Source organism: Anas platyrhynchos, chromosome Z (genome assembly GCF_047663525.1).
Source record: "Anas platyrhynchos isolate ZD024472 breed Pekin duck chromosome Z, IASCAAS_PekinDuck_T2T, whole genome shotgun sequence".
Taxonomy (NCBI): Eukaryota; Metazoa; Chordata; class Aves; order Anseriformes; family Anatidae; genus Anas; species Anas platyrhynchos.
The window spans coordinates 27,519,024-27,543,707 of record NC_092621.1 but is presented as its reverse complement, the minus strand read 5'-3'; the positions used below and the strand labels follow the sequence as shown (position 1 = coordinate 27,543,707).

General features: G+C 34.3%; 1 protein-coding gene across 2 annotated transcripts in view; it reads left to right on the top strand.

The window, feature by feature from the left end:
* Positions 1-17,720, top strand: part of TNPO1 (transportin 1) — an 86,191-nt gene extending 68,471 nt beyond the window's left edge. For both annotated transcript variants that reach the window (XM_038171031.2, XM_038171030.2), the window contains 10 exons: positions 700-807; positions 1,027-1,185; positions 1,278-1,365; positions 2,193-2,291; positions 2,498-2,593; positions 5,413-5,488; positions 6,290-6,389; positions 7,856-7,930; positions 10,591-10,733; positions 12,283-17,720. In XM_038171031.2, coding sequence (XP_038026959.1) covers positions 700-807; positions 1,027-1,185; positions 1,278-1,365; positions 2,193-2,291; positions 2,498-2,593; positions 5,413-5,488; positions 6,290-6,389; positions 7,856-7,930; positions 10,591-10,698 — 909 coding nt within the window. In that variant the 3' untranslated portion in view covers positions 10,699-10,733; positions 12,283-17,720. The remainder of the gene's footprint in view (positions 1-699; positions 808-1,026; positions 1,186-1,277; positions 1,366-2,192; positions 2,292-2,497; positions 2,594-5,412; positions 5,489-6,289; positions 6,390-7,855; positions 7,931-10,590; positions 10,734-12,282) is intronic.
* The last annotated feature ends 6,964 nt before the right edge of the window (positions 17,721-24,684 follow it).

The window sequence follows — 24,684 nt, the reverse complement described above, 5'->3', positions numbered from 1 at the left end:
AGAAAGTGTTTTAGTTTTTAAAGAAGCTGCTACTAGGAAGTGAGACTGCAAAATCCGATGGCATAAAGAATTTTCTATTATAGATAAAATATTCTGATTGTAGAAAGAAAATCTTGTGACTGAAGAAATGTCATTATATTTAGTAGAAAGCTTAGATTATTTTCTGCCACTCTTGAGTGTTTTCTTTGGGATTCTTTTTTTTAAAAAAAAAAAAAATAACACTACCCCTTTTTATTTTTGTCTTCTCACTTTCTTTTCATACCTCCATTAAAACTACTTTTAGACAACCTGAAGGTATAAATCAAACCGTGTTGTCTGTTCTCTCTACTTTCCAGGTGTGAAGCAGGAAAACACTCACAGAAAATGAAATAATGTTAGGTAGTGTTAAGGCTTGTACACAATCAAGATATTGAAGCTTAGTGTAAGTGCTGTATGTCTTTGTATACGCTTAAAAATTAACAAGAGGGAAGATACTGCTTCTGAGAAATTCTGTCAGCTGTTGTGTTTGAGAGAGTAGCAGTTAGCTGACAGTTGCTTTGGGTCAGCTAATAGATACTGCCTTTCTAGGTTGTGTTTACTTAATCAGTTGCATTGGATATGCTTTAAATACTAATTTGTTAATTTACCTCTCCCAAGTAAAAGGCTCTTAGGGGAGGTAAGGAAAGTTTGTAACTTCTTTCTCTTTTTTTGACATTTCAGTGCCTGTCGTCAGTTGCTACTGCCTTGCAATCTGGCTTTCTTCCATACTGTGAACCTGTGTACCAGCGTTGTGTAAATCTGGTGCAGAAGACCCTTGCACAAGCCATGGTATTTTTCTGTTGCTATTCCAATGTTTTCAGGATATCTCATTAAAACAATGTATGAACTATGTAAAGTTCTGATTGGCAGGGAAATCTGTAGTTTAACCATAGAATGTCTAAATGAAGCTGCAGTCATTAATGTCTAAATAAACCTTACTTTTATTTTTATGCATACTCTTGAGAAAATGTAATACTCATTCTGAAAATGCATATTTATTTGTGGCAGTTGCACAATGCTCAACCAGACCAATATGAGGCTCCAGATAAAGACTTCATGATTGTGGCTCTTGATTTACTTAGTGGTTTAGCTGAAGGACTGGGCGGCAACATTGAACAGCTAGTGGCCCGCAGCAATATCCTGACACTAATGTACCAATGCATGCAGGTGAGATGAGAAACCTGTTTAAACTAAGTATTTTCTTTAAGAGAATCAAAAACACTTCTAGAATTAATGTCTTTTTTTCTTTTCCTCTTTAGGATAAAATGCCTGAGGTACGGCAGAGTTCTTTTGCATTGTTAGGTGATCTGACAAAGGCATGTTTTCAGCATGTTAAGCCTTGCATCGGTATGTTTCTTTTGCATATTAAAGTTAGTTTGTTTACAAACTGATAAGAAACTCATTTATCTGTTATTAAGTTCCTTTTTTTTGTGGCTTGCCTTGTTATGGTGGTGTAAGTTTTCATTTTCCTTTTATCAGCAAGGGGCTGTAGTCTTTTCTCCTTCAAACTATGTGTTTAAAAGATGTGTTCTTTTGTAGACAGGGTAGAAGTTCATTTTGGTGCTTGATTTTTTTGTAATGTAAAAGCTGCTTGTTCTGCAAGAATACAGAAAAATAAACAAACTTTAATTGGAACAATTGATATATTTGATAAATCACTGAATTAGTAGCTTTCATATTTTTTATTAGAATCTGTAGTTACATTAGAATTATAGAAATGGGAATTTCTATAGATGTGATTGACTTCTAATCATTTTTTTGTTAACACAGATATATGCATAGCTATCCAAGAGATTCAAGGACTATTCAACAATGTTATTAAACTACAAGTACTTTTTGGGTTGTTTTTGTCTTCTGCCCTCTTACCCAGCTAAAGGAAGGGAAGAAAAAAGTTTTACAGAGTTGCATAAAATGTAAAGCCTATTAGAAGCATTTTAGAATCATAGTTTGAAAAGATTTACATTGATCTACTTAGGTTCCAAAATCCATGTTAATCCAATGTATAGCAGAAATACAGCTCTTATTAATTCATGCATTACATTTTCCAAGTATTTAAGTAGGCTCATATTATTTTTATTTTATTTTTGAATGTTACTTTTCTGTAGTATTATAGTTCTGGGACAAGATGATTGTGTTGTGTGATGAGATTTGTTTAAAAATGTTGTTCTTTCTAGCTGATTTCATGCCCATCTTGGGAACCAACCTAAACCCTGAATTCATTTCTGTGTGTAACAATGCCACCTGGGCAATTGGGGAAATCTCCATCCAGATGGGTAAGATTTTTTTTTTTAGTTTGGATCTGCATATGTAGCATTGTTTGCCTGTTTTTGTTTTGTTTATTTTTAATGATTCTTTCATGTTAAAACTTAAATTTTATTTTGGGAACCTTGTCCTTGACTGTAAATTAAATGTGTCAAATCTATATAGATTATATATTAATGTTCATTTTCTTCTGAATGTTTGTATTTGACTATTTCAGGTATAGAGATGCAGCCTTATATTCCAATGGTGTTGCACCAGCTTGTAGAAATAATTAACAGACCCAACACACCAAAGACGTTGTTAGAGAACACAGGTACCCAAAAACTCAACCATTTGTGGTGAAGGGAATTACAGTTTGGGGTTTTTTTGTTTTTGTTGGGTTTTTTTGTTTGTTTGTTTAGTTCTTAAAATTGCATAGAGAAAACACACCAGAACTGATTATATTGATATGTATTTGGCTTTTACTCTATTTTGCAGAAGCTCTTACAAGTCTCAGCCTTGCAGCAAACCATCTATCATATATCTAGATTCTGGAAAGTTCACCTCTTTAAGAGTTACTATATTTGTCATCTGTTTGATTTTGAAATATTCTTCCAATTTTATTTACTGCGTATGTTTGTCATATTTAATAGGTGACACTAAAGACTTTACCATGATTTAAATATATACACACAATACATACATATGAAGACATGTGTATATATCTCCAGTGTTTAAAACAAATATAATTGGCATATGTATAACAAAGATTTTTTTGAATTTTCAAAAAAGTACTTTTTTTAAAAGTACTTTTATTGAATCGTGAGATCACAAAGATCTAGATCTGTGATGGCACTTTTACCACCAACATAAAAGAAATCTTGTACAATTTCTAATACCTGGTCACAATTTAAAAAAAAAAATCTAAAATTGGCACGTGTGTTCTGGCCAACAGCTTTGCCTTCCAAATTGGAACAGTCACCAAACTGAACAAGAATTTCTGAGGCTTGTTTCTTTTGCATTTATAGAGGGCACGTTCTGGTATGAAGAGCACCTTCCATACTTTAGTAGAAATTTGTTAACAATTTGATAGGTTTCTCATTTACTAATTGAGAATCTTTTCATTTTTTTCATGTTTGAAAACTAATTATCCTGTAAGAAAATGATGGTTTAGTCATTATAATATGACACAATTGAAAATGATGCAAATTCATGTGATATGAAGCATGAGGTAAATTGGAGAGAGATTCTCAATGTATTTTCCTTCAGTATTCTCTAACTGTAAAAACTGCAGTTTACCTCCCTCCCTCCCACCAACCCTAATTTAGTATGGAAGGTGAACATGAAAGAAAACTATCTAGTTGTCTAGCATATTATAGGTAACATTTTGAAATAATTTTTGAGCATATACCTAGTTGTTTTGAAATAGACCATGGAATAGTGTAGCAGTATATTCGTTCTCACCCAACCCCTGGCCCCCCTTTCTCTGCACTGATGGATGTGTAATACCTGTAACTGATAGGCATCCAATACTTAAATTTTTGCTTCTGTCACTCTTAGAGAATTTTTGGAAGCATCCAAACACTGACATTTTCTTTATTCTCTTAATAGTTACTTTAAATGTGGATGCGTAACTGCAAATAAATGTTGAGTGTGGTGTACTTATTATAAGTTTGTTGTGGGATATTGTGCTGCATGCCACTGGTATGTGCAAAAATATTACTGTTTTCTGTGTTAAGTTGCTGTGTAATGATCTATGAGAACACTTCTGTAGAAAAGTATGACTACATTAAGTAAAAGTAGTAGCATTAAAAATAAGTACATGTGGAAAAATTGGAGCTTTGTCAGAAATTGCTATTTGTAAAGACTGTAGGTGTGAGAACTTAGGGGTAAAACTTACATTTTCATTTGAAACGAGTAGTTCAAATAAAATTTAGGAAGTTACATCTCCTGAAAATTGTAGACATTGTATGCTGAAATTGAGTAATATCAGGGAAGAATAGGACATAACAAGTGAGCTGCAGCTTTCATGGAATGAGTACATTTCAAACTACTACTATATCCTACACCAAACTTTTACTGGAGAAAGCATCATCTGCTTTATTGCATGTTTCATGAAACTGTTCACAAATGCCTGTTTAATTAGAGTGTTGCATAGTATGTCCCTTGAACATAGGTTTCCTTTCTCTGCTTCATATAAATCTGCTGGATTTTAGTATTATTCATGTATTTTGCTTCAAGTAATCCTGATACATTATTCCCCACCCTCTTCTTTTTCTAAAGATTAATCTTTTGTAAGTTGAGCAAACACCACTAAAACACATTTGCATAATGATATTTTATTCAGTCTGACCCTCAAAAAAAGACCAAACCACCAAATCATCTCAAGAAGCGATTTTGATTTTCATGTGTCCCGATGCATTTGTAACATAAATCAGATTCTTACATGACTTTTGTGAGGAAGCCTGTTGTGAAAAAGAGAAATTGGGATTAAAAAAATTAACATTGTAAAGTTAGTTGCTGTGACTTAGCAATCACTTTAAATTCCCTACAAGATTATGAAGAAAAATTATATATATATTTGGTACTCTTTAAGAACTGTATCACCTATTTAGTGTTTATAGGTAGACAACAGTACATTTAATGTAACCTTACTTCTAAATGTATCATTACTCACAGGTGTATTAAAATCTTGAATTCTAAATACTGAAAAAATAAATGTTAAGAGTACTTAATACTAAAACTGAAAATGGTTGATTCCTTTTGATTAAGGGAATTTTTAATAGCACATTTGATTAAAAACTCAAGTGCATGGTAGGTAAATTTAACATATGAGAGAACTTGGAAGAGGGCAGAATGATTATTTACATCAGAAAGCCTTTGGATTTTAAATTGTGTTTTTGGTGTTCTCTCATTTACTTCTTTAATTTTTCTTTTACCCTGGAGAGTATACCATATATGTTGCTGCCTCTTATTTAGGGGGTGGTAATAAACAGCACTGGTGAAATCTTATGTTTATTATCATACACAGATTCTGTTGGTTTCTGTTTCTGAGTTATTTGTTGTTTTTTCTTTATTTTTTCTCCTCCCCCCTCATTTGCTCATGTCTTGGTTGGCGTTTGGTGGTGTATAACCGTGATTGCGTTACCTTAGCAATAACAATTGGTCGTCTTGGTTACGTTTGTCCTCAAGAGGTGGCCCCCATGCTACAGCAGTTTATAAGACCCTGGTGTGTATTATTCAATCTTTTTTTTTTAATTCATTTTTCTTCACTCTCTTTCTTTCTTCTTTCTATCTCACTTTTAGATATATTTTCAGTTGGTTACAAAATCTCAATCCTTAATCATTGCCAACCATGTGACTAATCTTGTCCTATCAGGTTTGTGAGTTTTTAGTAGCACCGTCATGTATTTTTTTATGTTGTGGCTAACGACTAATTTATGCATGGGATAAGATTGTCACATGCTTGCTGTGTTAAAGCTTGATTATGAAAGAGCATTTTAAAATCCACCAGAATGATAATACAATGCATGCAAATACTGTAAAATTTAAACCGTGCATTACTTTACTTAAAAAAAAAAAAAAAAAAAAAAATCAGTCTGAGGCTTGAAATGCTGTAAGGAATATATGTTTATAGACTTGTTATGTATACTTAGCTTGCTTGCTGCTGTAAAAGTTAAATAACTGTTCTGTAAGTGGTATCTGACATAATTCATACTGTGATGGTATTATATGTTCTGCTTCTAATAATGATAGTTCCTATAAATATTTCAGTTACATGTTCCTTTTGTATTTAATGGAATACAAGTCACACTTTGTATATAGTGAAACGGTAGAAAAAATTCTGGATATGATGCATAATGGGAATATGCTAGTAAACACTGTAACAACTATTTTTCTAACTGTTCAAAACAGTGTTTTAGGTCATTGTATCAGTGTGACTTATTCCATCAAATACTGTCATCTAGTTCTGACTTGACTGAATGAAGGAGTAATAAAATTAGCTAAGATTTGCTCTCCAACTTACTAGGTGCACCTCTCTGCGAAACATAAGAGACAATGAGGAAAAGGATTCAGCATTCCGTGGGATATGTACCATGATCTCAGTCAACCCCAGTGGAGTAGTCCAAGTAAGATGCATGAATAGATTTTTATTGTTGTTGTGTTTTTTTTGTTTGGTTGGTTGGTTGGTTGGTTGTGGGTTTTTTGTTTGTTTTTTTTTTTTACTTGTGAAATTTAGTGAAAGCTGAATATGGAATATTAAAAAGTTTTGATGTTGATTCACTGCAGTGCATGATGTGGCTTTATTTTGAAGTCGTGGAGGCCAAAATGTTTACATTGCAGTGATAAGCACTGATAATACTTCAGGACTTCAGTAATTATCATCTGTGGAAAGGAGTTGAAGTGCGGAGGTGTTAAATTCATCTTTTGGCTAAAATTAATTTGTAAATAATGCACTTTGATTAAAAATAACTATTGTAATATTTCTGTCATATATTTTGTGGTGAGGATCTGAAAATATAAGACAAAATCCAATGCATGAAAACCTATTTTTCAGATGCAATCTAAACAGTTAAAAAGAGAAAGAAATAAAAATAATAAACACCTCTTCATTTTTAAAACTAGGGTAGGGAATATTCTGTCAAAACTAGGATTATATTTCATAAATAGTCAATGTGACAAGGAAGATATTCTTTAAAATAAATGGTACATGTCAAGAATAGAAGTGACTTGCTTTTAAGTCTCCACAGCTCCAAAGTAAAGCTATACCAATGTAATATTTTGTGAGAGGAAAATCAAAGTGAATTTTCCTCTCCACTGCCTGGAATCCTTCTCCTTGAAATACAAGAATTGAGCCTCTGTCTTGATTTGAATTTTTCAGTTGATTTCACTTAAGGCTTATTCTGTTCTTATTCCCCTCTTCTGCTGTCCATTTGTTCTTTCAAACAACTGCAGGGGAAATTAAGGACTTTTCTCATTATCCTATCTCTTCTTCTCTGTAGCTGTTATCTTTGATTCCTAACCAAAAACATGAGCATTGTCAAATTAATGATTAAAGACTGGTGTTCTAATACAGTAGTAAGAGATGTGACGCATGACAGCAGATGAACTATGTGCAGGGATTATGAGGTGTCTTAGTTTTGAACATGAATGATAAACATTCTGCGTGCCCCAGAAATAATTTCTGGCTCTGCTTAAAGAAATAGAACAGCTTTTCTCCATCTGAAGATTTGAGTGAAAGTTGTGAGTGTGATATGGTGTTGCATGTTTTTTAAGACGACTGATTCTTAAACTTCGTATGTGAACTGAAAGAATTCAAAGTAGCCAATTGTGTTTGTTGTTGTTTGTTACTGTGGCTTTATTTAATCAAAAACCTGATGAAACAAAACTTTTCATAGTCAGCCATTTCTACTTCTGTACACTTAAGAATAAAATAATTTACCGGAATTAACTGGAAAATAAGTACATGAAAACAGAATCAATTATTGAGTTAGGATCAAAGACCCCTGCATAGTTTATATAGAAAGAGCATCAAGCATTGTTTTCATACGTATAAACTGAGGTTTCTAACCTATGTAATTGTTTAACCTTATAGGACTTTATTTTTTTTTGTGATGCTGTTGCATCGTGGGTTAGCCCAAAAGATGATCTCCGAGACATGTTCTGTAAGGTAATGTTCTTAGTATAATAGTATATCCTAATCGTGATTGTTTTGGGTCCTCTGTTTCTTTCTTGTTTCTGTTTTCACTGTCGTCACTTCCTATGTTTGTGGTCATGGAGGGAGGCTTCTTTGCAAAGTCATAGATTCCAGACAATGTCAAAACAATCTGAAGGTTTTTTGACCTATTTTTTCTTAGACGCATTCAGGCTATTACAAACTTTTTTATAATGGTGCTGAGAAGTTCACTTGGGATTTTAGTTGAAAGGATAATCACCCTCAAAGAGGTTTTCATAATGCCACACTACTATGATTTGACTGCATTTTGAAGAACAGGATTATCTATACCCATGTGTCATCTCTCTGTTATAGAAAATGAGATCTGTCTGGTTCAAGACTTTTTTTTTGCCATGAAAAGGACAACTGTTTTTTTCTTTTCGGAAGTATCTAGAAGATTGCAAATGGAAAATATTATAGTGCTATCCTGATATGTTTATCTTCCTTCTGCTGAAGCCTTCTTGTATGAGCAAATCTTCAAGAAATGTGCAGTGATATCCAAGAATAAATTCTATAGACACTTAGTTTAGGAATATAAGCAAAAAAACTACCTGCCTTTTATAAAATAAGAAGTGGGGGGAAAAAACACATTTATTATGTGTCTTAGGTTAAAAAACAAAGCAACAGAAAACCCCTTCTATTTCAGATTCATGAACATACGCTGTTACTGTTCAGTAATAAGCCTTTTTTCATACGTTGTAAAGTGTTATCTCCCTTTTTAGGAAGGATATGTGTCATAAGTTCACAATATTCCTTTTAAAGCTAAAATAGACTGTATTTCTAAGCATGTATTAGGATCATGGGTCAGTACTGGCACTTTCTCTTCAAGTAATGCTAAGTGTCAATATCAGAACAGAAGCTAGAGTTTTTGAATCCCATCTTGAGGAGCAAAGACAGAAATCTTACTGTACTAGAGAACTAGTCTCCTTTGAAGAAAGTTTGGGTTCAGAAAATGCATAGTTGTAAGTGTTCTAGTGTCAGTAGAAGGAAACAACCAATACTTAAAAGCTTAAAAGAAGTCCAGGATGCTGTCTGTGATGATAGTCCAAAGCAGTTTCTGTGCATGTTTCTGCACTGCTCCTTCAGCACTGAATACTCACTTCAGTAGGTTAAGCTTAACTGTCCTGGATTCTTTCCAAGATAGTTATGTGGGGTCTAATGCCTCCAAACTAGATGCAGCAGTTCCTGGCTATTTTACATAAGAACATACTTGCTTTTTTTCAGTGTTATCCTTTTGTCTTCTTTCATGCAAGAAAGGAGGCAAGTTTTCATCAAGTGATGGCATACAAATTTTCAGATGACTTCCTCATTGGAGTATGTCCTTTCGCCATCTGAAAAAATTACTACATCTTTTAGGAACAATGGGAAAAAAAACAGCTTTTCTTGTAGCCTCCTGAGGTCTTTTGCTAGTGGATTGTACAATGTGTGGTTTTCAGGCTGAATATCAGGAAAAGGTTCTTCACCCAGAGAGTGGTCAGGCACTGGGACAAGCTCCCCAGGGCAGTGGTCACGGCACCGAGCCTGCTGGAGTTAAGAAGCATTTAGACAACACTCTAAGACACAGTCTTTTTGTGTGTCATAGCTGAACATCCTTGGATGTTTTTTTTTCTTTGTCACTTCTTGTTAGCTGGCTGATCTGACTTGCTTGGATTAGGAAAGAGAGGTGAGCCTGTTTGGTGAAGGTCTCTTTCTAAGAGAAAAGCAGTAAATTATGATAAAATTATTGTTACATCCTGTTTAAGGGCACCTTTCCTTGAGAATGTGTTGTTGGGGGTGAACTCGGCACTATGAGCTTTAACATTTTTTCTACGAGGATATTTTTATGACCAACTGTTCTGCAATTCAGTATTCTTGAGTTTAAAAAAAGGGAAAACAGAAACATTTAGACTCTCTCTGCAATTTTTCTTGTGAGGGGGAGCCATTTCATCCTGCTTTTTCTTACATATGCCTTTTAACCTGGTGTTTTGACATTAAAAATACAGAGACCTTTTTGATAGTACCACTTAGTTTTCAGCTGACTTACTATATTGAAAGATCCAGACTGTAACCAGTAGCTTTTTTTATTCTTATGCTCACTTTTAACTGCTGTGGGTTCATGTTGCTTTAATGCCCAAAACACTTTTAACAACTTCATTCTTAGTAGCAGTTGTCTACAGGTTCTGAGGAAAAAGCATAGCTTTAATAGGATGCTTTTGTTATTTTGCTAGAAATTGGCAGGCATTGAAATTGTGCTAGAAATTGGCTGGCTCAACTTTTCTTCCAGAACCCGTAACACATTTAAAAATGAAATATGAATACAGCAATCACAACGTACAACCTAGAGTTAGATCATTTCAGAATACTAAATATGTTGTCAATTGACAGACTTTGTAAGTCACCTTACTTGATAGTTAAAATAGCTACCCATAAAGACTGTTATTAATATTTCTGTATGTCTCCACTGAATTTGTTTTCCTTTTAAGAAAGCCTTATTAATTTCCTTTGTTTAACACTTAAATCGGAGAATTTAGATAGATGAACGTTCAACAGATTGTAGGTTATTGCTAATAAATAATAATCATGTATCTATTGTTTGGTGACTATTTTTACTTTCAATTCCCCCCCATCGCTTCTAGATTCTTCATGGATTTAAAAATCAAGTTGGGGATGAGAATTGGAGGCGTTTCTCTGACCAGTTTCCTCTTCCCTTAAAAGAGCGCCTTGCAGCTTACTATGGAGTTTAACCTCATGCACTGTAGCTGCAGTCCCATAATTAGAGGTAAGCATACGAATCTTTCTTGCTAAATAGAGCTGTATAGCAGACTTCATCCATACTTGCATTATTTGAAACGTGATTAATTGACTAGATTAAAGGTTTTCCTTCCTATAAGAAGGGGAAAAAAGGCAATGATGGTGTACCTAAGTGCTGGTAGTGTAGCTGTAACAAAAACTTTCTGACTCTACACTTCATTTTGTACAGAGAGAAAATGTACAATATGCACAGTAGTGTATCAAGATAAGATTGGAGGTGTAGGTGTAACTGTTCAGGTTTAATAAAGTGATGAGTGTGATCCTAAAGGCATCATACTAAAGACATAAGGTTAGCTGTGCATCTTATGAATTAGTAGATAGCAGATGTAGTTAAAGAATTAGTAGATAGCAGATGTAGTTTAAGCTGAACATTTCTCTCAGATAGAAAAGCAAGTTCAAGACACTTTAGTTATGAGAAGTCCAATACATTCCTGGCTACATACTACATGGTCTTTGCATTGAGTTAAGGATATGCTAATCTGCAGCTGTACAGTCTGTAAACCTTTACTTTTGGGGGAAGTTAATGTGTTTTGCTTTTCCAATGTTCCATTTTATGCACCAATTCAGAAATGTTGGAGTTCTGTCTCAGAACACTCAGCTTCATCAAAGAACACAGTGACTGTGCATTCTACGACAGTTACAGTTATACCACCCTGCTTTGTATGTTCTTTGTGAAGACTGTATTAAAGCAAAGTACACATGTATAAAGGAGTGTGATATTGCCAAGAGTTTATTATACTGCACAAAAAAGAAGGGAGGGCAGATTAAGTTCATTCAATCAGACATATAAATCTGATAACTTGCTGGAGAATTTTAATACTGAAATTCTGGTGAGAATTGTGCAATTCTGTTTTACTGTTGAATTAACAACTATTTAAAAGTCAGCCTAATGTTTTTCAGAGTCAGTGGCATAATAATTCATTTAAATTGCATGTTTCATTTGATAAATGGATTTAAAATGTACCAGCTTCAAAAATTTATGTATTTATCAGTAAGGGCATTTTAGTTTTGACATAGTCTTTTTTTTTTCCTTCTAATGAAAAATCCAAAGTAGGAAAAAAAAAAAAAGCTAAATTGTTCTTAGTTTGTGTTGAGGAGACAGTATTATGATCTTGTTTAATTCACATAAAAGTGAAATTCTTATATTAGTAAAGATATGTTTAATAATCTTTCTCGACACTGTAACTACCTCAATTTTGTACTAAAAGGGCAGAATCTTGTTAGAATATACAGGACTGCTTTCACCTTAAATCTAAGCTTGGCTTAAAATAATAGAACTGTCAGTGTAGCTTTAAAGCATACATTGTTGCCGTGAATACTAATCTTCACTATTATAAATAGTCTATTTTCTTAAAAAGACTTATAAAAGGAAAATCTATGCTCAGATTCTCTTTAAGTTTATGCTGGCACCTACTGCTTTTTTAAAAAAAAAAAAAAAAAATGCTCTGTTTATGCACAGGTCTGTCACTTCAGTTTAAAAGTAAGGTTTAACTATACCTCTATTTCTTCTTTTATAGGTCCTTCAGTCTGGGAGACTATGAGGGAGCCTCTGCACCCAGGGAAAATGTTACCCTTTACTGGGGGGAAGGGTGAACCAGTAGGGAATACAGTACAATCCCAACCCTACTGGGAGGGGCGGGAGGGAGGTGTTGCCGTCACTGTATTAAGTCGATGTTGGGAAATGTTTTAACATCTGGAGCCTTTGTGGGTGGAAATCTGTCTCCTATTACAACTCTGCACTGGATGTGAAGAAGAAAAAAAAGAATCTATTCATAAAACAGCACATTCTGGAATATTGTGGGGAATTGTACCAAAATAAGAACCATATAATTGAACCATGGGGATACGTAAAGAGGAAAACTATTTTGCGCACAATAAAGGAAACCTAAGAATGGGGGTCACAAACAGTAAAAGGCTTTCTTTTTTTATTTTTTTTTAAGTAAGGGTTTTCTACATTATTTCATCCTGCTTGATGGGATTCCTAGGTATTTGCATGTTAATGAAGAACTACACAAATGAAGTTAGTACAGTTAAAATGCAGCTTGTGTCTGTATTAGAAACAGACACTTGCAGTGTATGATACAGAAACCCCATCATAAATTAATAAAGGATAGCTTGGACAAAATGAAGCAACCTGCAAGCTGCCAAATGAGTCACTCCTTTCATTTTTGGGGTAAGGGGAGGGACAATTCAAAGTAGAGATTGACATCCTAATTTTTACGTTAAAAAGAATTTAAAGTAGTGGATATGATTTGATTATTGTACTTCATTAGATTTAATTTCTAGAGTAAGGCATTATTCTTAACGTGCAGTTTAAGGTTCAGGCATGTGTTCTGGCTCATAGTGATCAGAAGTAATTTAAATTAGTGGGAAAGTAGCATGCTTGCATCACATAGAGTGAAATTGGTATACATTTACCTATGTTGCGCCAGTTTTGTGTTGCAGTTTACCAATTCAGTATAGCCCTGCATTTAAAATTCCTTTTCTAAGATTCTGTGGATTTTATTTTTATTAAGAATATAGATATAAAGTACTGTAGTTAACAATTAGGCCTTGAAATACCTTTTTAGGATCTGTTAAGAATAAGATTGATATTGTATTGTGTGTAACCTGCACAATGTGGAAAGCTGATATAGCTGTGCAAAATACTTGCCTCTGTGCTGTCAGTGTGATGTGCTTTCTGCATGGTTATATACTAGTGATTTTATCAGAATCTCTAAAAATGAGTTACATGGTAAGACCCGTTAAAGGCTGCATAAATGTTAGTTGGCACGTAAAGACAATTGTAGAAGTTGATGACATGATTGCTATATTTGTGTTTATTCCCACTCAACATATTACCTTCTATGCTTTCTTTTTGTTCAAAGCATGATCTTAAAGAGATGTTTAAGTTAATGGATGTAATGCAGGGTATCTACACTGTATCGGCGCATGTTGGTGGCCCTTTGTGATGTAGTTAAATGCACAAGGGTGCAAGTTTAAAGCTACAGAGTGAAAGTTGGTTTGGATCCTCTTCATTTCATTTGTTTAGCTTTTCTGTTGTGTTTTTTTCTCTACTTACATGTATTCCTGTGAATAAATCCTTGTTAAGTTAACCCTTTACTTTTCCTTCCATGTGTATTTTCTTATGTACTGTGAATGTGAAATCCTAACTGGTACACTTGATCTTGTGTCCATCTGAAAGTGGCAAGTCTTTATTAATTTAGATTGCCTAAAGAGTATCCCATGATGATAAAGGAAAATGGAGAGATTTTTAACTCTGCTGGCCAGAGGTGAAGCCACACCTTTCCATTTTTCAAGTGCTGCATAATTAATCTGCAAAACAAAATTAAGCCATAACAGCCTTTTTATAGATTTAGTTTCTCACCTTTGCATTGCAGAATGGATACTGGATAACAGTTTTTTGTTATTTTTTTCTTTTGTTTGTTTGTTTTTAAGAACTTGCTCTTCTTTGCATGGTTCTGTTCTTTGAGTGTTGGATGATTTAGCCATTGCACTGAAGTTTGAGCTGTGTGAGTGTGAACTTATAAATGATGTTCAAAGATGATTTTTTTTATGCATGATAGCATGCACATTTTACGTTGTCCCCGACTCCCCCCTCTGTCCTTTTTTTAATTTGGCTTTGCAAATTTAAATGGATTATGCCTGAAAAATAGTTTGGACGTGCTGTATGAAGTACACTCGGCAATGCTAGTACATAGTATTTATATGATTTTGTCAAAATTGCATGTGATAACTTGCTTTCAAATTACATTGCTTTGGTAGCAAATACAAATTCCTTCTGAACTAATAACTGAACTAAATTAGAATTAGTTTTAGTCACTAAAAACACTTAATCTGGAAAAAGAACAAAAAAAAAATAAAATTTAGCAAGGCAGGATATTTTTTTAGACCCAAACTTGCTTTAATTTCGAGTGTGTTCAAACATTAGGTAAGAATTTCAGAGAAATTACATTTAAAAATTTGTAACATAGAATACCTACCTAAATAAAACATAGCGTTATGGCTAGAATCCAAGCTTAGTTAGACTTTTTAAATTTCAGAAAGTCCCTTTAACCAAATAAAACCACACCACCTCATCACAGATTAGCTTAGGATGCCACTTTTGTACATTTGTATTTTAATAGGTATTTACACAGATGTGAATTGGTCTGGTATAACAGCAAGTGAAGTAATTAAAATAAGGCAGACATAAACATTACTGACAAAGTAGTCTTTTTGTACCAGTAAGTTCTCTCATTGTATATTTTAAAGTGAATAAACCCTATTCCTAATGCATAATATAGTGCAGAAATTTGCAGAAGCCATTTAGGATACAATGTGAGGTAAGAAAAGTTGTGAATCAACATTAACAGTTACAATTCAATTTTTGCATCATGGGATATATAAAAAAGCATCTTGATTCTTGTGGTGTGGTCTTGACAGTCTTTGAATGTTGACTGAATGTTTATACTGGTAGAATTGTGAGTTTGTCTTTGTTACATTCCAGTGTTTCTGCCTCTTGGCATGCTGAAAGCACGGCTTACTTCATTTGCTCCTTACACACTGAATAAAGTGCTGTTAGTGTGCTAAACTACAGAAATAGCCGCTGCTAAGTAATGGTGTAGATTTTCTACTTGAATATTTTTGTTGTAGGAACCTCAGGAGGTCAGTGTTTACTGTTTTTATATATGCCTTTCTCCTGTTTTGAGTTTCCCTTTTTTGAAGGATTCTGAGAGTGAACAAAAGCTGCTGATCAACCTAAGTTGGTAACAGAAAGTGTATTTAAAATCCTTACAAATGCATCTTTTTTGGCAGTTCAAAATTGCTTAAATTAGTCTTAAGTGAAGTTCAATACTAAACTTGTTTCATTACACATTCAGGAAACAGCTCTTTTCATTTAGGAAAAAGAAAAAAAAAATTATAATAGTTCATTACTTTAACCAGTGCAAGCAAAAATAATCAATTTTGTAATTTTTTTCCAAAGCTTGATTATTTTCTAAATCAGTGAATATGTATATATTTAAATTGTAATGAGCTAATTCTTATGCTTTAGTTTATTGCTCCTTAATGCTTATACTCAGAAGATCACTTTTAGGAGAATGGGTTTAAAATTTATAATCATTATAATTTTTAAAGGTTATGAGGTAGCATAAATTTTGTAACTAACAATATTGATACACACTGTGATTATTATTTTTTTTTTGTTAGGACTTTTATGTTAACATCAATCTTACTTAAACTGCATATATTGTATAATAGAAAATGTATATTTTAAAACTTGGAGTGGCTTTCCTCAAGTGAAACTCATTGCTACTTAGAAATATTCAATACTAGCTTTATCTCAGGTGAATACTCTTGTACCCTTTTTGTTCAGAACACATGCTTATGAAAATGTGTCTTAATTATATCAGTTCATGTATTTCATGGTAGGCAGCTCCTCTGTCTTGAACTTAATCTAAATTAACCTTCTACTGTGGGACAATAATGACTTTTGCTTCACCTATTTTATTCATATTGAATGTATTAATAGATAAAGGTGCAAAAACATTCTTCCCTTGAGGAGAATGCATCCATATTCAAACAACTGAACTATTTGTTGAAAAATGCTTTAAATGCAACATTGTATTGGAAACCTTCTGTTTCAGATTTTGTCACGGAAAGAAGTTGCAACTTAACACTAATTACTTCAGTACTTTCATGGGGATGATAGATGCAAAAAGCTTCTATATAGGGTCTAAAGAGTAACTTTTTATCTTAGATAAAGGTTAAGCTCTACAGTGAAATGACTGCTGTAAGTTAAAAAGATAAAACTTGCAGTTATCTCACATAGATGCTGATGTAGTTTGCATACATATTTGTTATATATTACATAAGTATTAAGTATTTCCAGTAACCTCATCTTGAGTAAATGAAGCTTGATCAGTAGCTGTGTATTTCACTCACCTATGCATTCTCCAGATGACTTGCATCCATCAGTCTACTAGCTATTCTTCTCCAATAGAAGCTGTTTTTTTCTTTTTCTTTTTTCTTTTTTGTCTGCCACTGATGCTTGCTCTTTGCACTTAATGGTTGGAGCAAGCCAGTTTTAGGTTATTTTAAATGGGGAAACTCTGAGGTGAGTACTCTTGTTGCTTGCCTTATGGTATATATTCTGCTAAAATAATAAGGATACTTACTCACTTGAATGTATTTATGTGAGGGAAGTTAAAATGGCTCTATAAAAGATGTATCCCAGTGTGGTGTTAACAGTATACGTCTTAGTAAGCCAAATCCACATCTCTAAGAATTCAGCACTTATAGTATTATTTTTTGATAAGCAAGTTCTTTTGTGCTACTTTCACCTTAGGTATCTGTTTACTTACTTTGGGTGAGAAACAAAACTGAGAAGGCCTGGATGAACTTTAATGGGGATCGTTATTATTTAAAAAGATTAGTACGAGCAGGTTTATTTGGCTGTTAAGTCTGTAGTGTAGTATCTTTTTTTCATGGGAAGAGATAGGTAGATATGTTGTATGCTGTCTGACTTGCTAATACTAAACACTTCCAAAATTTTCAATTGAATGCAGTATATAAAATAGTTTAAAGTGAAAGATGACTAGATCTTTCTGCTGACAACTTAGGTTGTATGAGTTTTGCTTGAAAGCTTTAAATCTGATGTTTCTGTATCTGCCACAATGTTGGAATGTTTCCTTCAAACATATCCTCCTGCAACCTCTCAAACTGTACTAAATTGAGTGATTATTTCTTGAAGTCTGCCTATGTGCTAACAGAACTTCATTTTAAATAGAATATGGTTTTAATTTTTGATAAGCTGCTGAATTTTAAAGAGTTTTTGGGGCCACCAAATATTTTGGATCATGCAGAGAATATATATTGTACTGTAGTAATTTTGTATTTACATTTGTATGATGTGACATAATAGATGTGAATGTTAATCACTGCTTGACTATGTTAATAAAGTTGTTTAAATATAGATGTTGCATTCTAATTTTTAATGAAAAAAAAAAAAAGATTCTAGCTTCATTTATAGTTTTCCTCAGCTGCACTCTTCTGGTTACCACATGCAAGTTCTGAAGTCTTTTCAAGAATAAGGAGGGTTTGCATTTATCTCAAAGAAAGTGATCTTTGGATTAGTTCAGGTCAATTCAATTTAAATGCTTCATGCTGCCTGGGGCAGATCGATGTAAACATACAAGGTTTAACTGAACTTAAATCAGGATTCGTTGGGTCATAACTGTTAAGTGCTTTACTGAGAAATGGTATGGTGAATTCACTTTCATTTGAAATAGCTGAAGTTTGCTAAGGCTCACCAGATAGGAGAAAACAGACCTCACTACTTGTGTTACCAATAATCCAAAGGAAAATAGGAGCAAACTAAAAAATGACTGAAAATTATAAAGGCCTTAAAGGAAAAAGAAAAATAAAGGAGACCTTGTGGAGGTCTTTATCCAGTTTTTGTCTAGCTTTTATGGGACTGGGATCATGCAAGCTATGTAAAGATCTGCTCTTCTCTAACTTCCTGATAGAGAAGTCTGCAAAATGAAAGCATAATACTAAGAGTGGTATCTCATGGGACAAAATCCATCTAGATCAATTTGAACGTTTCATGTTCAACATTTAACAGTTGGTCAATTACATACAGACAACTTAGTTACAACTTAGTTACCTGTGCTGGACAGGTGTAACTTCTATAGCATAGTGGTAAATTTCAATAAAATGCATGAGCAAATACAAAATAAAACTTCAGTAGAAATCCATTGCTGCATACTCGGATAAAAGTCTGCTTAACCTAGAGAGATCAGCTCCTGTCAGCTGTGAGACATGAGTGCACTGGTGACTGGTGGGAGGGGTAGGGGTGTGTTTTCTTTCGAATTACCCTTCCCACTCCCTTTTCTTGTGGGGTACCTATGATAGAGTCCTGCTGTCAGCAGGGTACTTGCACAAAATTTCTAACCCTCTTGACTCAGAGCCTGATCTTTAGCTGTGACCTCTAATTTTGAGTGTGAGGTTAATGACTACTTGCTTACACATAAGAAATGAGCAGTGTAAGTACTAGCATCTTGAACAGGTGAAATGAATGTTGTGACTAAGTTTGTGGTTAGATTGCAACAGTGCAAAGGACTGTCTTTTCATCATATGCCATGCTGTTCCCTTTCATTTTATGTTTGTATCTAACTTAAAGATAGACTTAAATGAGAAATGAAGCATTTCAATAGGAATATTGAGTGCATACATTTTTTTTATATACACTAAATGATAAATGTTGGTAACTTTTTTAATCTAAATGACTCAGAATGAAGCATACTGCTTATATAAATTACTGACATACAAAGTCCATTTCTTTCAGAGGTGTTTGCTCTTGTTTTGCATAAAATGATCAATACAAGCACCATTGAAACTTCCCAAAAGACGCACTAATGTTAATCTGTAAAATGGTGGATTTGGTGTTTTTTCCACTAGTCAGTCCACTTTAAGAAAAACATATGTAATTATGCTGCACACTTCTTATAGCATGTATGTATAAGCGATAACATATAAAAAATTACTTTTGAATCATACAGATTTTCAAATTTATTGACTGCCAGACTTGCATTTGAATTGTGGAAGTTAAAACTGGCATACTCTTATTTTGTAGCTCCAGGTACAAATACTTTCTGTCAAATATTAATTTATATTTAAAATCTGAAAATACAGCTTCAAAGTCTTATGATGACAGCATTTTTACACATTTTTCCTTTTCTTACCACCCGTTGGCAAAACGGATAGTCATGATTTTTTGCATCCAGGGGAACTTAGTCTTCCCCTTTGTTTACAGCATACAGGTTAACTTGGATGTGTAACTATTGCAATAATACTAAGATTAATTAATCTGTTCATTATTTCTATCTGCTCCCCTGGTACTTGCTGCAAATGCAAAACAATTTGTATCTCCAATATAGCACTGTACGTAGCGAGAAGCAATGTAACTTGCCAATACTTCTACCTTGACATAATTGTCAAGGAACGCCCCATGTGTAGAGCAAACTTCAGGTGCAGTTTTGTCAATACGCCCATTGGAGTTATATTCACATTGGCTTGTTTAGAGGATTCTGTGGCTGGCAGATAAAGAAACTGAAGGATTCTACGGTTTGAAAACTCAAATATAGTGAATGAGACTTTTAAGAATAATATAAAAATAAGATTTTGATTTGAATTTTATAATTCTGTGTTGGTGTTTTTCTTCTGTGGTGGTTTTACTTTGATGGGCAGCCAAACTCCACCACAGTCGCTCCCTCCTCACTCCCCCTCCTTGGAAGAAGAGGGGAGAAGAAAGTATGCTGGAAAGGAAGGAAAAAAAATCTCACAGGTTGAGATGAGGATATTTTAATTAAAGGGAAAAAGAAGGGGAGGGAGGGGGAACAAGTAAGGCTGTGCAGAAGTACAGAGGAAAAAAAATATTTCTACTTCCCATCAGTAAGTGATGTTTGGCCGCATCCAGGAAGAAGGGCCTCAATACACGTAGCAGTTGTTTGGGAGGACAGACATCGTCATAACAAGAGCCTGCTCTGCCCCACTCCTTCCCCTTTCCCACCCTTTATTGCTAAGTGTGACACCACAAGGTAAGGAGTGTCCCTTGGTTAGTTTAGATCAGCTGCCCTGGGGATGTCCCCTCCCCACCCCTTGCCCACCTCCTGTTGGCTCGAGGGGGTTTGGAGGGCATCTGGGTGCTGTGCCAGTGCTGCTCAGCAAGAGACCAATGCTGCTGCCATGGCTGCTCCAGATAGAGGTGCAGGCAGAGCAGCTGCAGGGAAAGTTAACTCCATCCCAGCCAGACCCAGTGCACCTTCCCAGAATGGTATTTTAACACAAGGCATGTTGCATTGCCTTCCTCTAACTTAATGGTATTAGAAAATAAAATTTCAGTCATTATACATATTTCCGGTCATTGTCTTGCACATACATTCCAAATGCTGCTTGCTGAAGCAAACATTTTGAAACTATACCCAAAATAATCCCAGGTTAGTAAACTCACACACCTTTTCCTTCTAGGAGCAGGTGTACTTTGGACAGACAGATGAATTGCATCACCAAGAATTCAAGTGGCTATTTTCTTTCATTCTTTACGTACCTTAGCAGAGGAGACAGAGATGCATCATTTTCTCCAGTATTTTTCCGGAGGATAATGCAGCTAATTTTAATTTTCCTTATCCCAATCCTCCTTACTGCTAAAGGTTTTACACATCAAAACCGTTGTCTGTCTTGGGCGAAAAACAGGCAGAAGCTAGCTGGAACCTTTGACCACAGCTCCCACTACTTGCAAGCGCTCCTTTACTCAGTCCATAAAAAGGCTGCATTTAAAAGGGAGTTGTGGAGACTTGAAGAGGCCACAGGTGAATTGCCCACTGGTACAACTCAGAGTTTTGCCTAATTAAGAGCAATAGGCATCTCACATACATTTATTTCCTAATTGTATTAATTGGCAGAAATACCAGGATATTAACCAATGTGTGGAGACAGAAGGCCCTGAAAATTATTGCTAATACAAGTCCGCACATCTTCATCATGACTTAGGCTTTAACATGTTTTTTTATCAAGGTGATAAGGTCACTATGAAATTCGTCTGTCTTCCAGCTGCTCCAGTTGATGGCTGCCATTGGTAAGCACTAGTGTGTATAACTATGGGTGCTGTAAAGAATCAAAGGTTATATTTTCACATAGCATGACTTCCTCCCAAATGCAACCCACTCATTCACTGCCTATATCGTCCATTACCACCACTCAGATTTCAAACATGCAATGCTACTTCAGTACCTGTACTTTTTTGTTTTACCTCTCTCATAATATTCCCAATGATTTCTTACCTAAACAGCAAAAAATTCTGTCCAGAGTAATTTTTCATCATTCTATGAATATATCTCATAAAACTCATTCCCGAGTCTTTGCACTTCCTGTTTGTTAGTATAGTAATAATAATGAGCTGTATTTGTGTTTAATTAAAAACACAAGCAGTATTTTTTCCACTAGGCTGCATTTAGAACACTTTCCTGAGATACCGTGTGATCTTATTAGTGGATCTTCATGCCTTTCTACCACAAGCTACCGTTTCTGTTTCATGTTATCGGGAAAGATCTTTGTGGTCTGGAAATCACAGTGTGGTAGGTACTCTGCGGCATTTTGGTATTAAGTGAAGTTTCAACATCAGAGTTTTGTCTTCTAAACCCTTCAGGTTTGTTTGCTTTACATTTAATTCAAATCCTTTATACAATTATTTTCTTTTTTATTCTTTTTCATTTAGGTTCTTTTTCATTGGTTGACCACAAATAAGAAGCTGCTTTGAGTGCATTAATTAACCTATTTTCAGGTAAGTGGCTAAAACGTATGTATGCAATGTCAAATATTGACGAAACAGCAAAGTTTAGCTAACCATTGACTCTGTACCTGACAGGATCACAGCATAATAATTCATCACATTACTGCTCCAACTTTCAGAAAATATAGATGAGAGAACTCAGTATGGTGTATCTGTAGTAAATGCATCTCCTGAATATATTAGAAATAACACAGAATTTTTCAGGCAGGACTGAAGTGTCACTGGAGAGAGTCAACATGAAACTTATAGCCATTAAACTACTGCATTTTATAGTTACTAATGCCAACTAACACTTCCATCTGGTTTAACTGATTTGATGAAGTCAGATTCTGGCAGCGTGAGCAGAGGACAAATAAAGGTCGAGTATTGGTACTAAGTGACTCACTTTGAAACAATGCTGTTGAGTTCATAATTCAAGTAATTGAAGTAATGAATGGGATGTGATCAAGCTTGCTGACTAGATCAATAGAAGTGTGGTTTTACATATACAGTGAGTCAGATGATGCAGCCTAATGGAATACAGCATTCCAGGGATGTTGAAAACAGCGCAGTTGAAACTTGCTAGTGAATGGTTCAACAGAACACAAAAATCATTAGCAACTTTGAAAGAGCTTAGGTGGGGTATTATAGAAAGCTGAAAAAATTGAGCTGATCTCATACTGTAATGAATATGGTTATCTATGTGCACAATTATTTTTATCATAAACTCAGAAATAATGATAGAAACATCTATTGTGCCCGAAAGTGTAATTTGGTCATAATCTCACCTGTGATCTCTCAATAGACCACATCTTCAGTTTGCGTGTATATCTCTGAAAAGAGCTGGGAATATTTTAAGATTGTGTTGGAGAATTGCCAGTACTCTTTGGATAAGTTATTTTAAGTTAGCTGTATTTGCTATCAACTTTTTAGTCTGTTACTCCTAGCCAGATTTTTTTCTAAAGCTTTCTAGCTTTGATTACCATGTACCAGATTTCATTGCACTTTTTGTGCCTTAAGAAAACAAAACAAAACCAAAAAAAAAAAAAAAAAAAAAAAAAAACACAAAACCTTCTCTAGTCATGAAGGTAATATCTAGATCAGAAGCAAGTGAATGATTAGGCTTCTGGGTAATGTCTGCACCTAGTCAGGTACAACCATGTGGTTAGAACATGCTCCTGATGATCTTGAAATCCTGTAACATAACCTGATAATACTTATCACAGTTAAATGACTTTTGAAGGAAACTTCCCTAGCAATTTGCTGTCTTCCTTCTTCCTCATCTTTTGTTCTCCACTACAGCTATAAGAAAAAAATAAAGGCTTTGTGTATTTTCTGGTGCTCATTGTTTTGGAATCTGTCTCAATCGACGTAAAAGTTCTTGTTTTCTTATCAAGGTTCATTGTATAACTATTTTAAAAAAGTAAAGTAAATGCATTTCCAGGGTGTGCCTCAATTTGGTATGTATCTGAGGAGCATAAAAAAGGTCCAACTCCATCTGCGTCTTCAGATTCTCTTTTTAAAAAAATAGCGCAGTGCAAGATTGTATTTTACCTGCATCAGTTTCTTACTCTTATATGTATAAAGAGCTTCAAATATCAACTAGCTTTTAGGCAGTCCATTATGACAGTAATGTAATAGCAGCCAAATTTAATTCAGGTTATTTGATGTCTTCATTTTTCTCATTTTAAAGTATTAGTGCCTTCAGTTGTAGGTTCATGTACCATGGGTGTACCCCAAAATTGTATTCAGTTACTGTGCCTAAAGTTCATAATCTATTTTCAAATGACTTACTCATGAAGTAGATTAATTTAGTTTCTATAGGTAGAAAGCAATATACAATCTTGGTTTTTTAATGATATTAATGTCTGTAGTCTAAATGCACTCCATATTTCTGTATCATACTTGACAGGTCCTCCCAATAAGAACTCACTGCATATAATGCCATGCCTCACCTAATCTACAGTCTTTGAAAGGATTGATTTTTGAAAATAGGTTGTTATTAAAACTTACAAGATCAGAAGCTGGCAATACAGAAGGATGGGTGAATGAAACGGAGAGAGCAAACTAGAATCAAGGATGCTTTTCTGGGAGAGGAATTATGAGCTGAAGACCTCCTTTCACACATATGCAACCTATATTAGTATCAAATGGCATCATTTTTCAAAATGAGGATTGTATTCATGAGATATTACTTAGCTAGTATAGTCAAGAAATCTGTTCAGCTCTTCATACATTTATTGTGAGGTGTATTGTTATGGTTCTTTAACCTTAAATTTGTGTAGATGGCAAAAATAGGAGAGGAATGGCTTTTTAAATTCTCTACTAAAAACTTAGTAATCCAGAAAATTACTTGAATCTTCTGTGAAAGCTAGTGATAATATGCAATGAGAATGTTTGTTGTATTGTACAGTGCTCACTGTATAGTTATGGCTATCAGCACAGCATTCCTTTCTGCCCACTCCCATTACACTATAAGAACAAAAGAACAATTGTGCCGGGACAGAGCCTACCTAACTCAGCATCCTGTCCTTGGCAAATGCTAAAAGACAATACCTAAAATAAATAAATAAATAAATAAATAAATAAATAAATAAATAAATAAAGT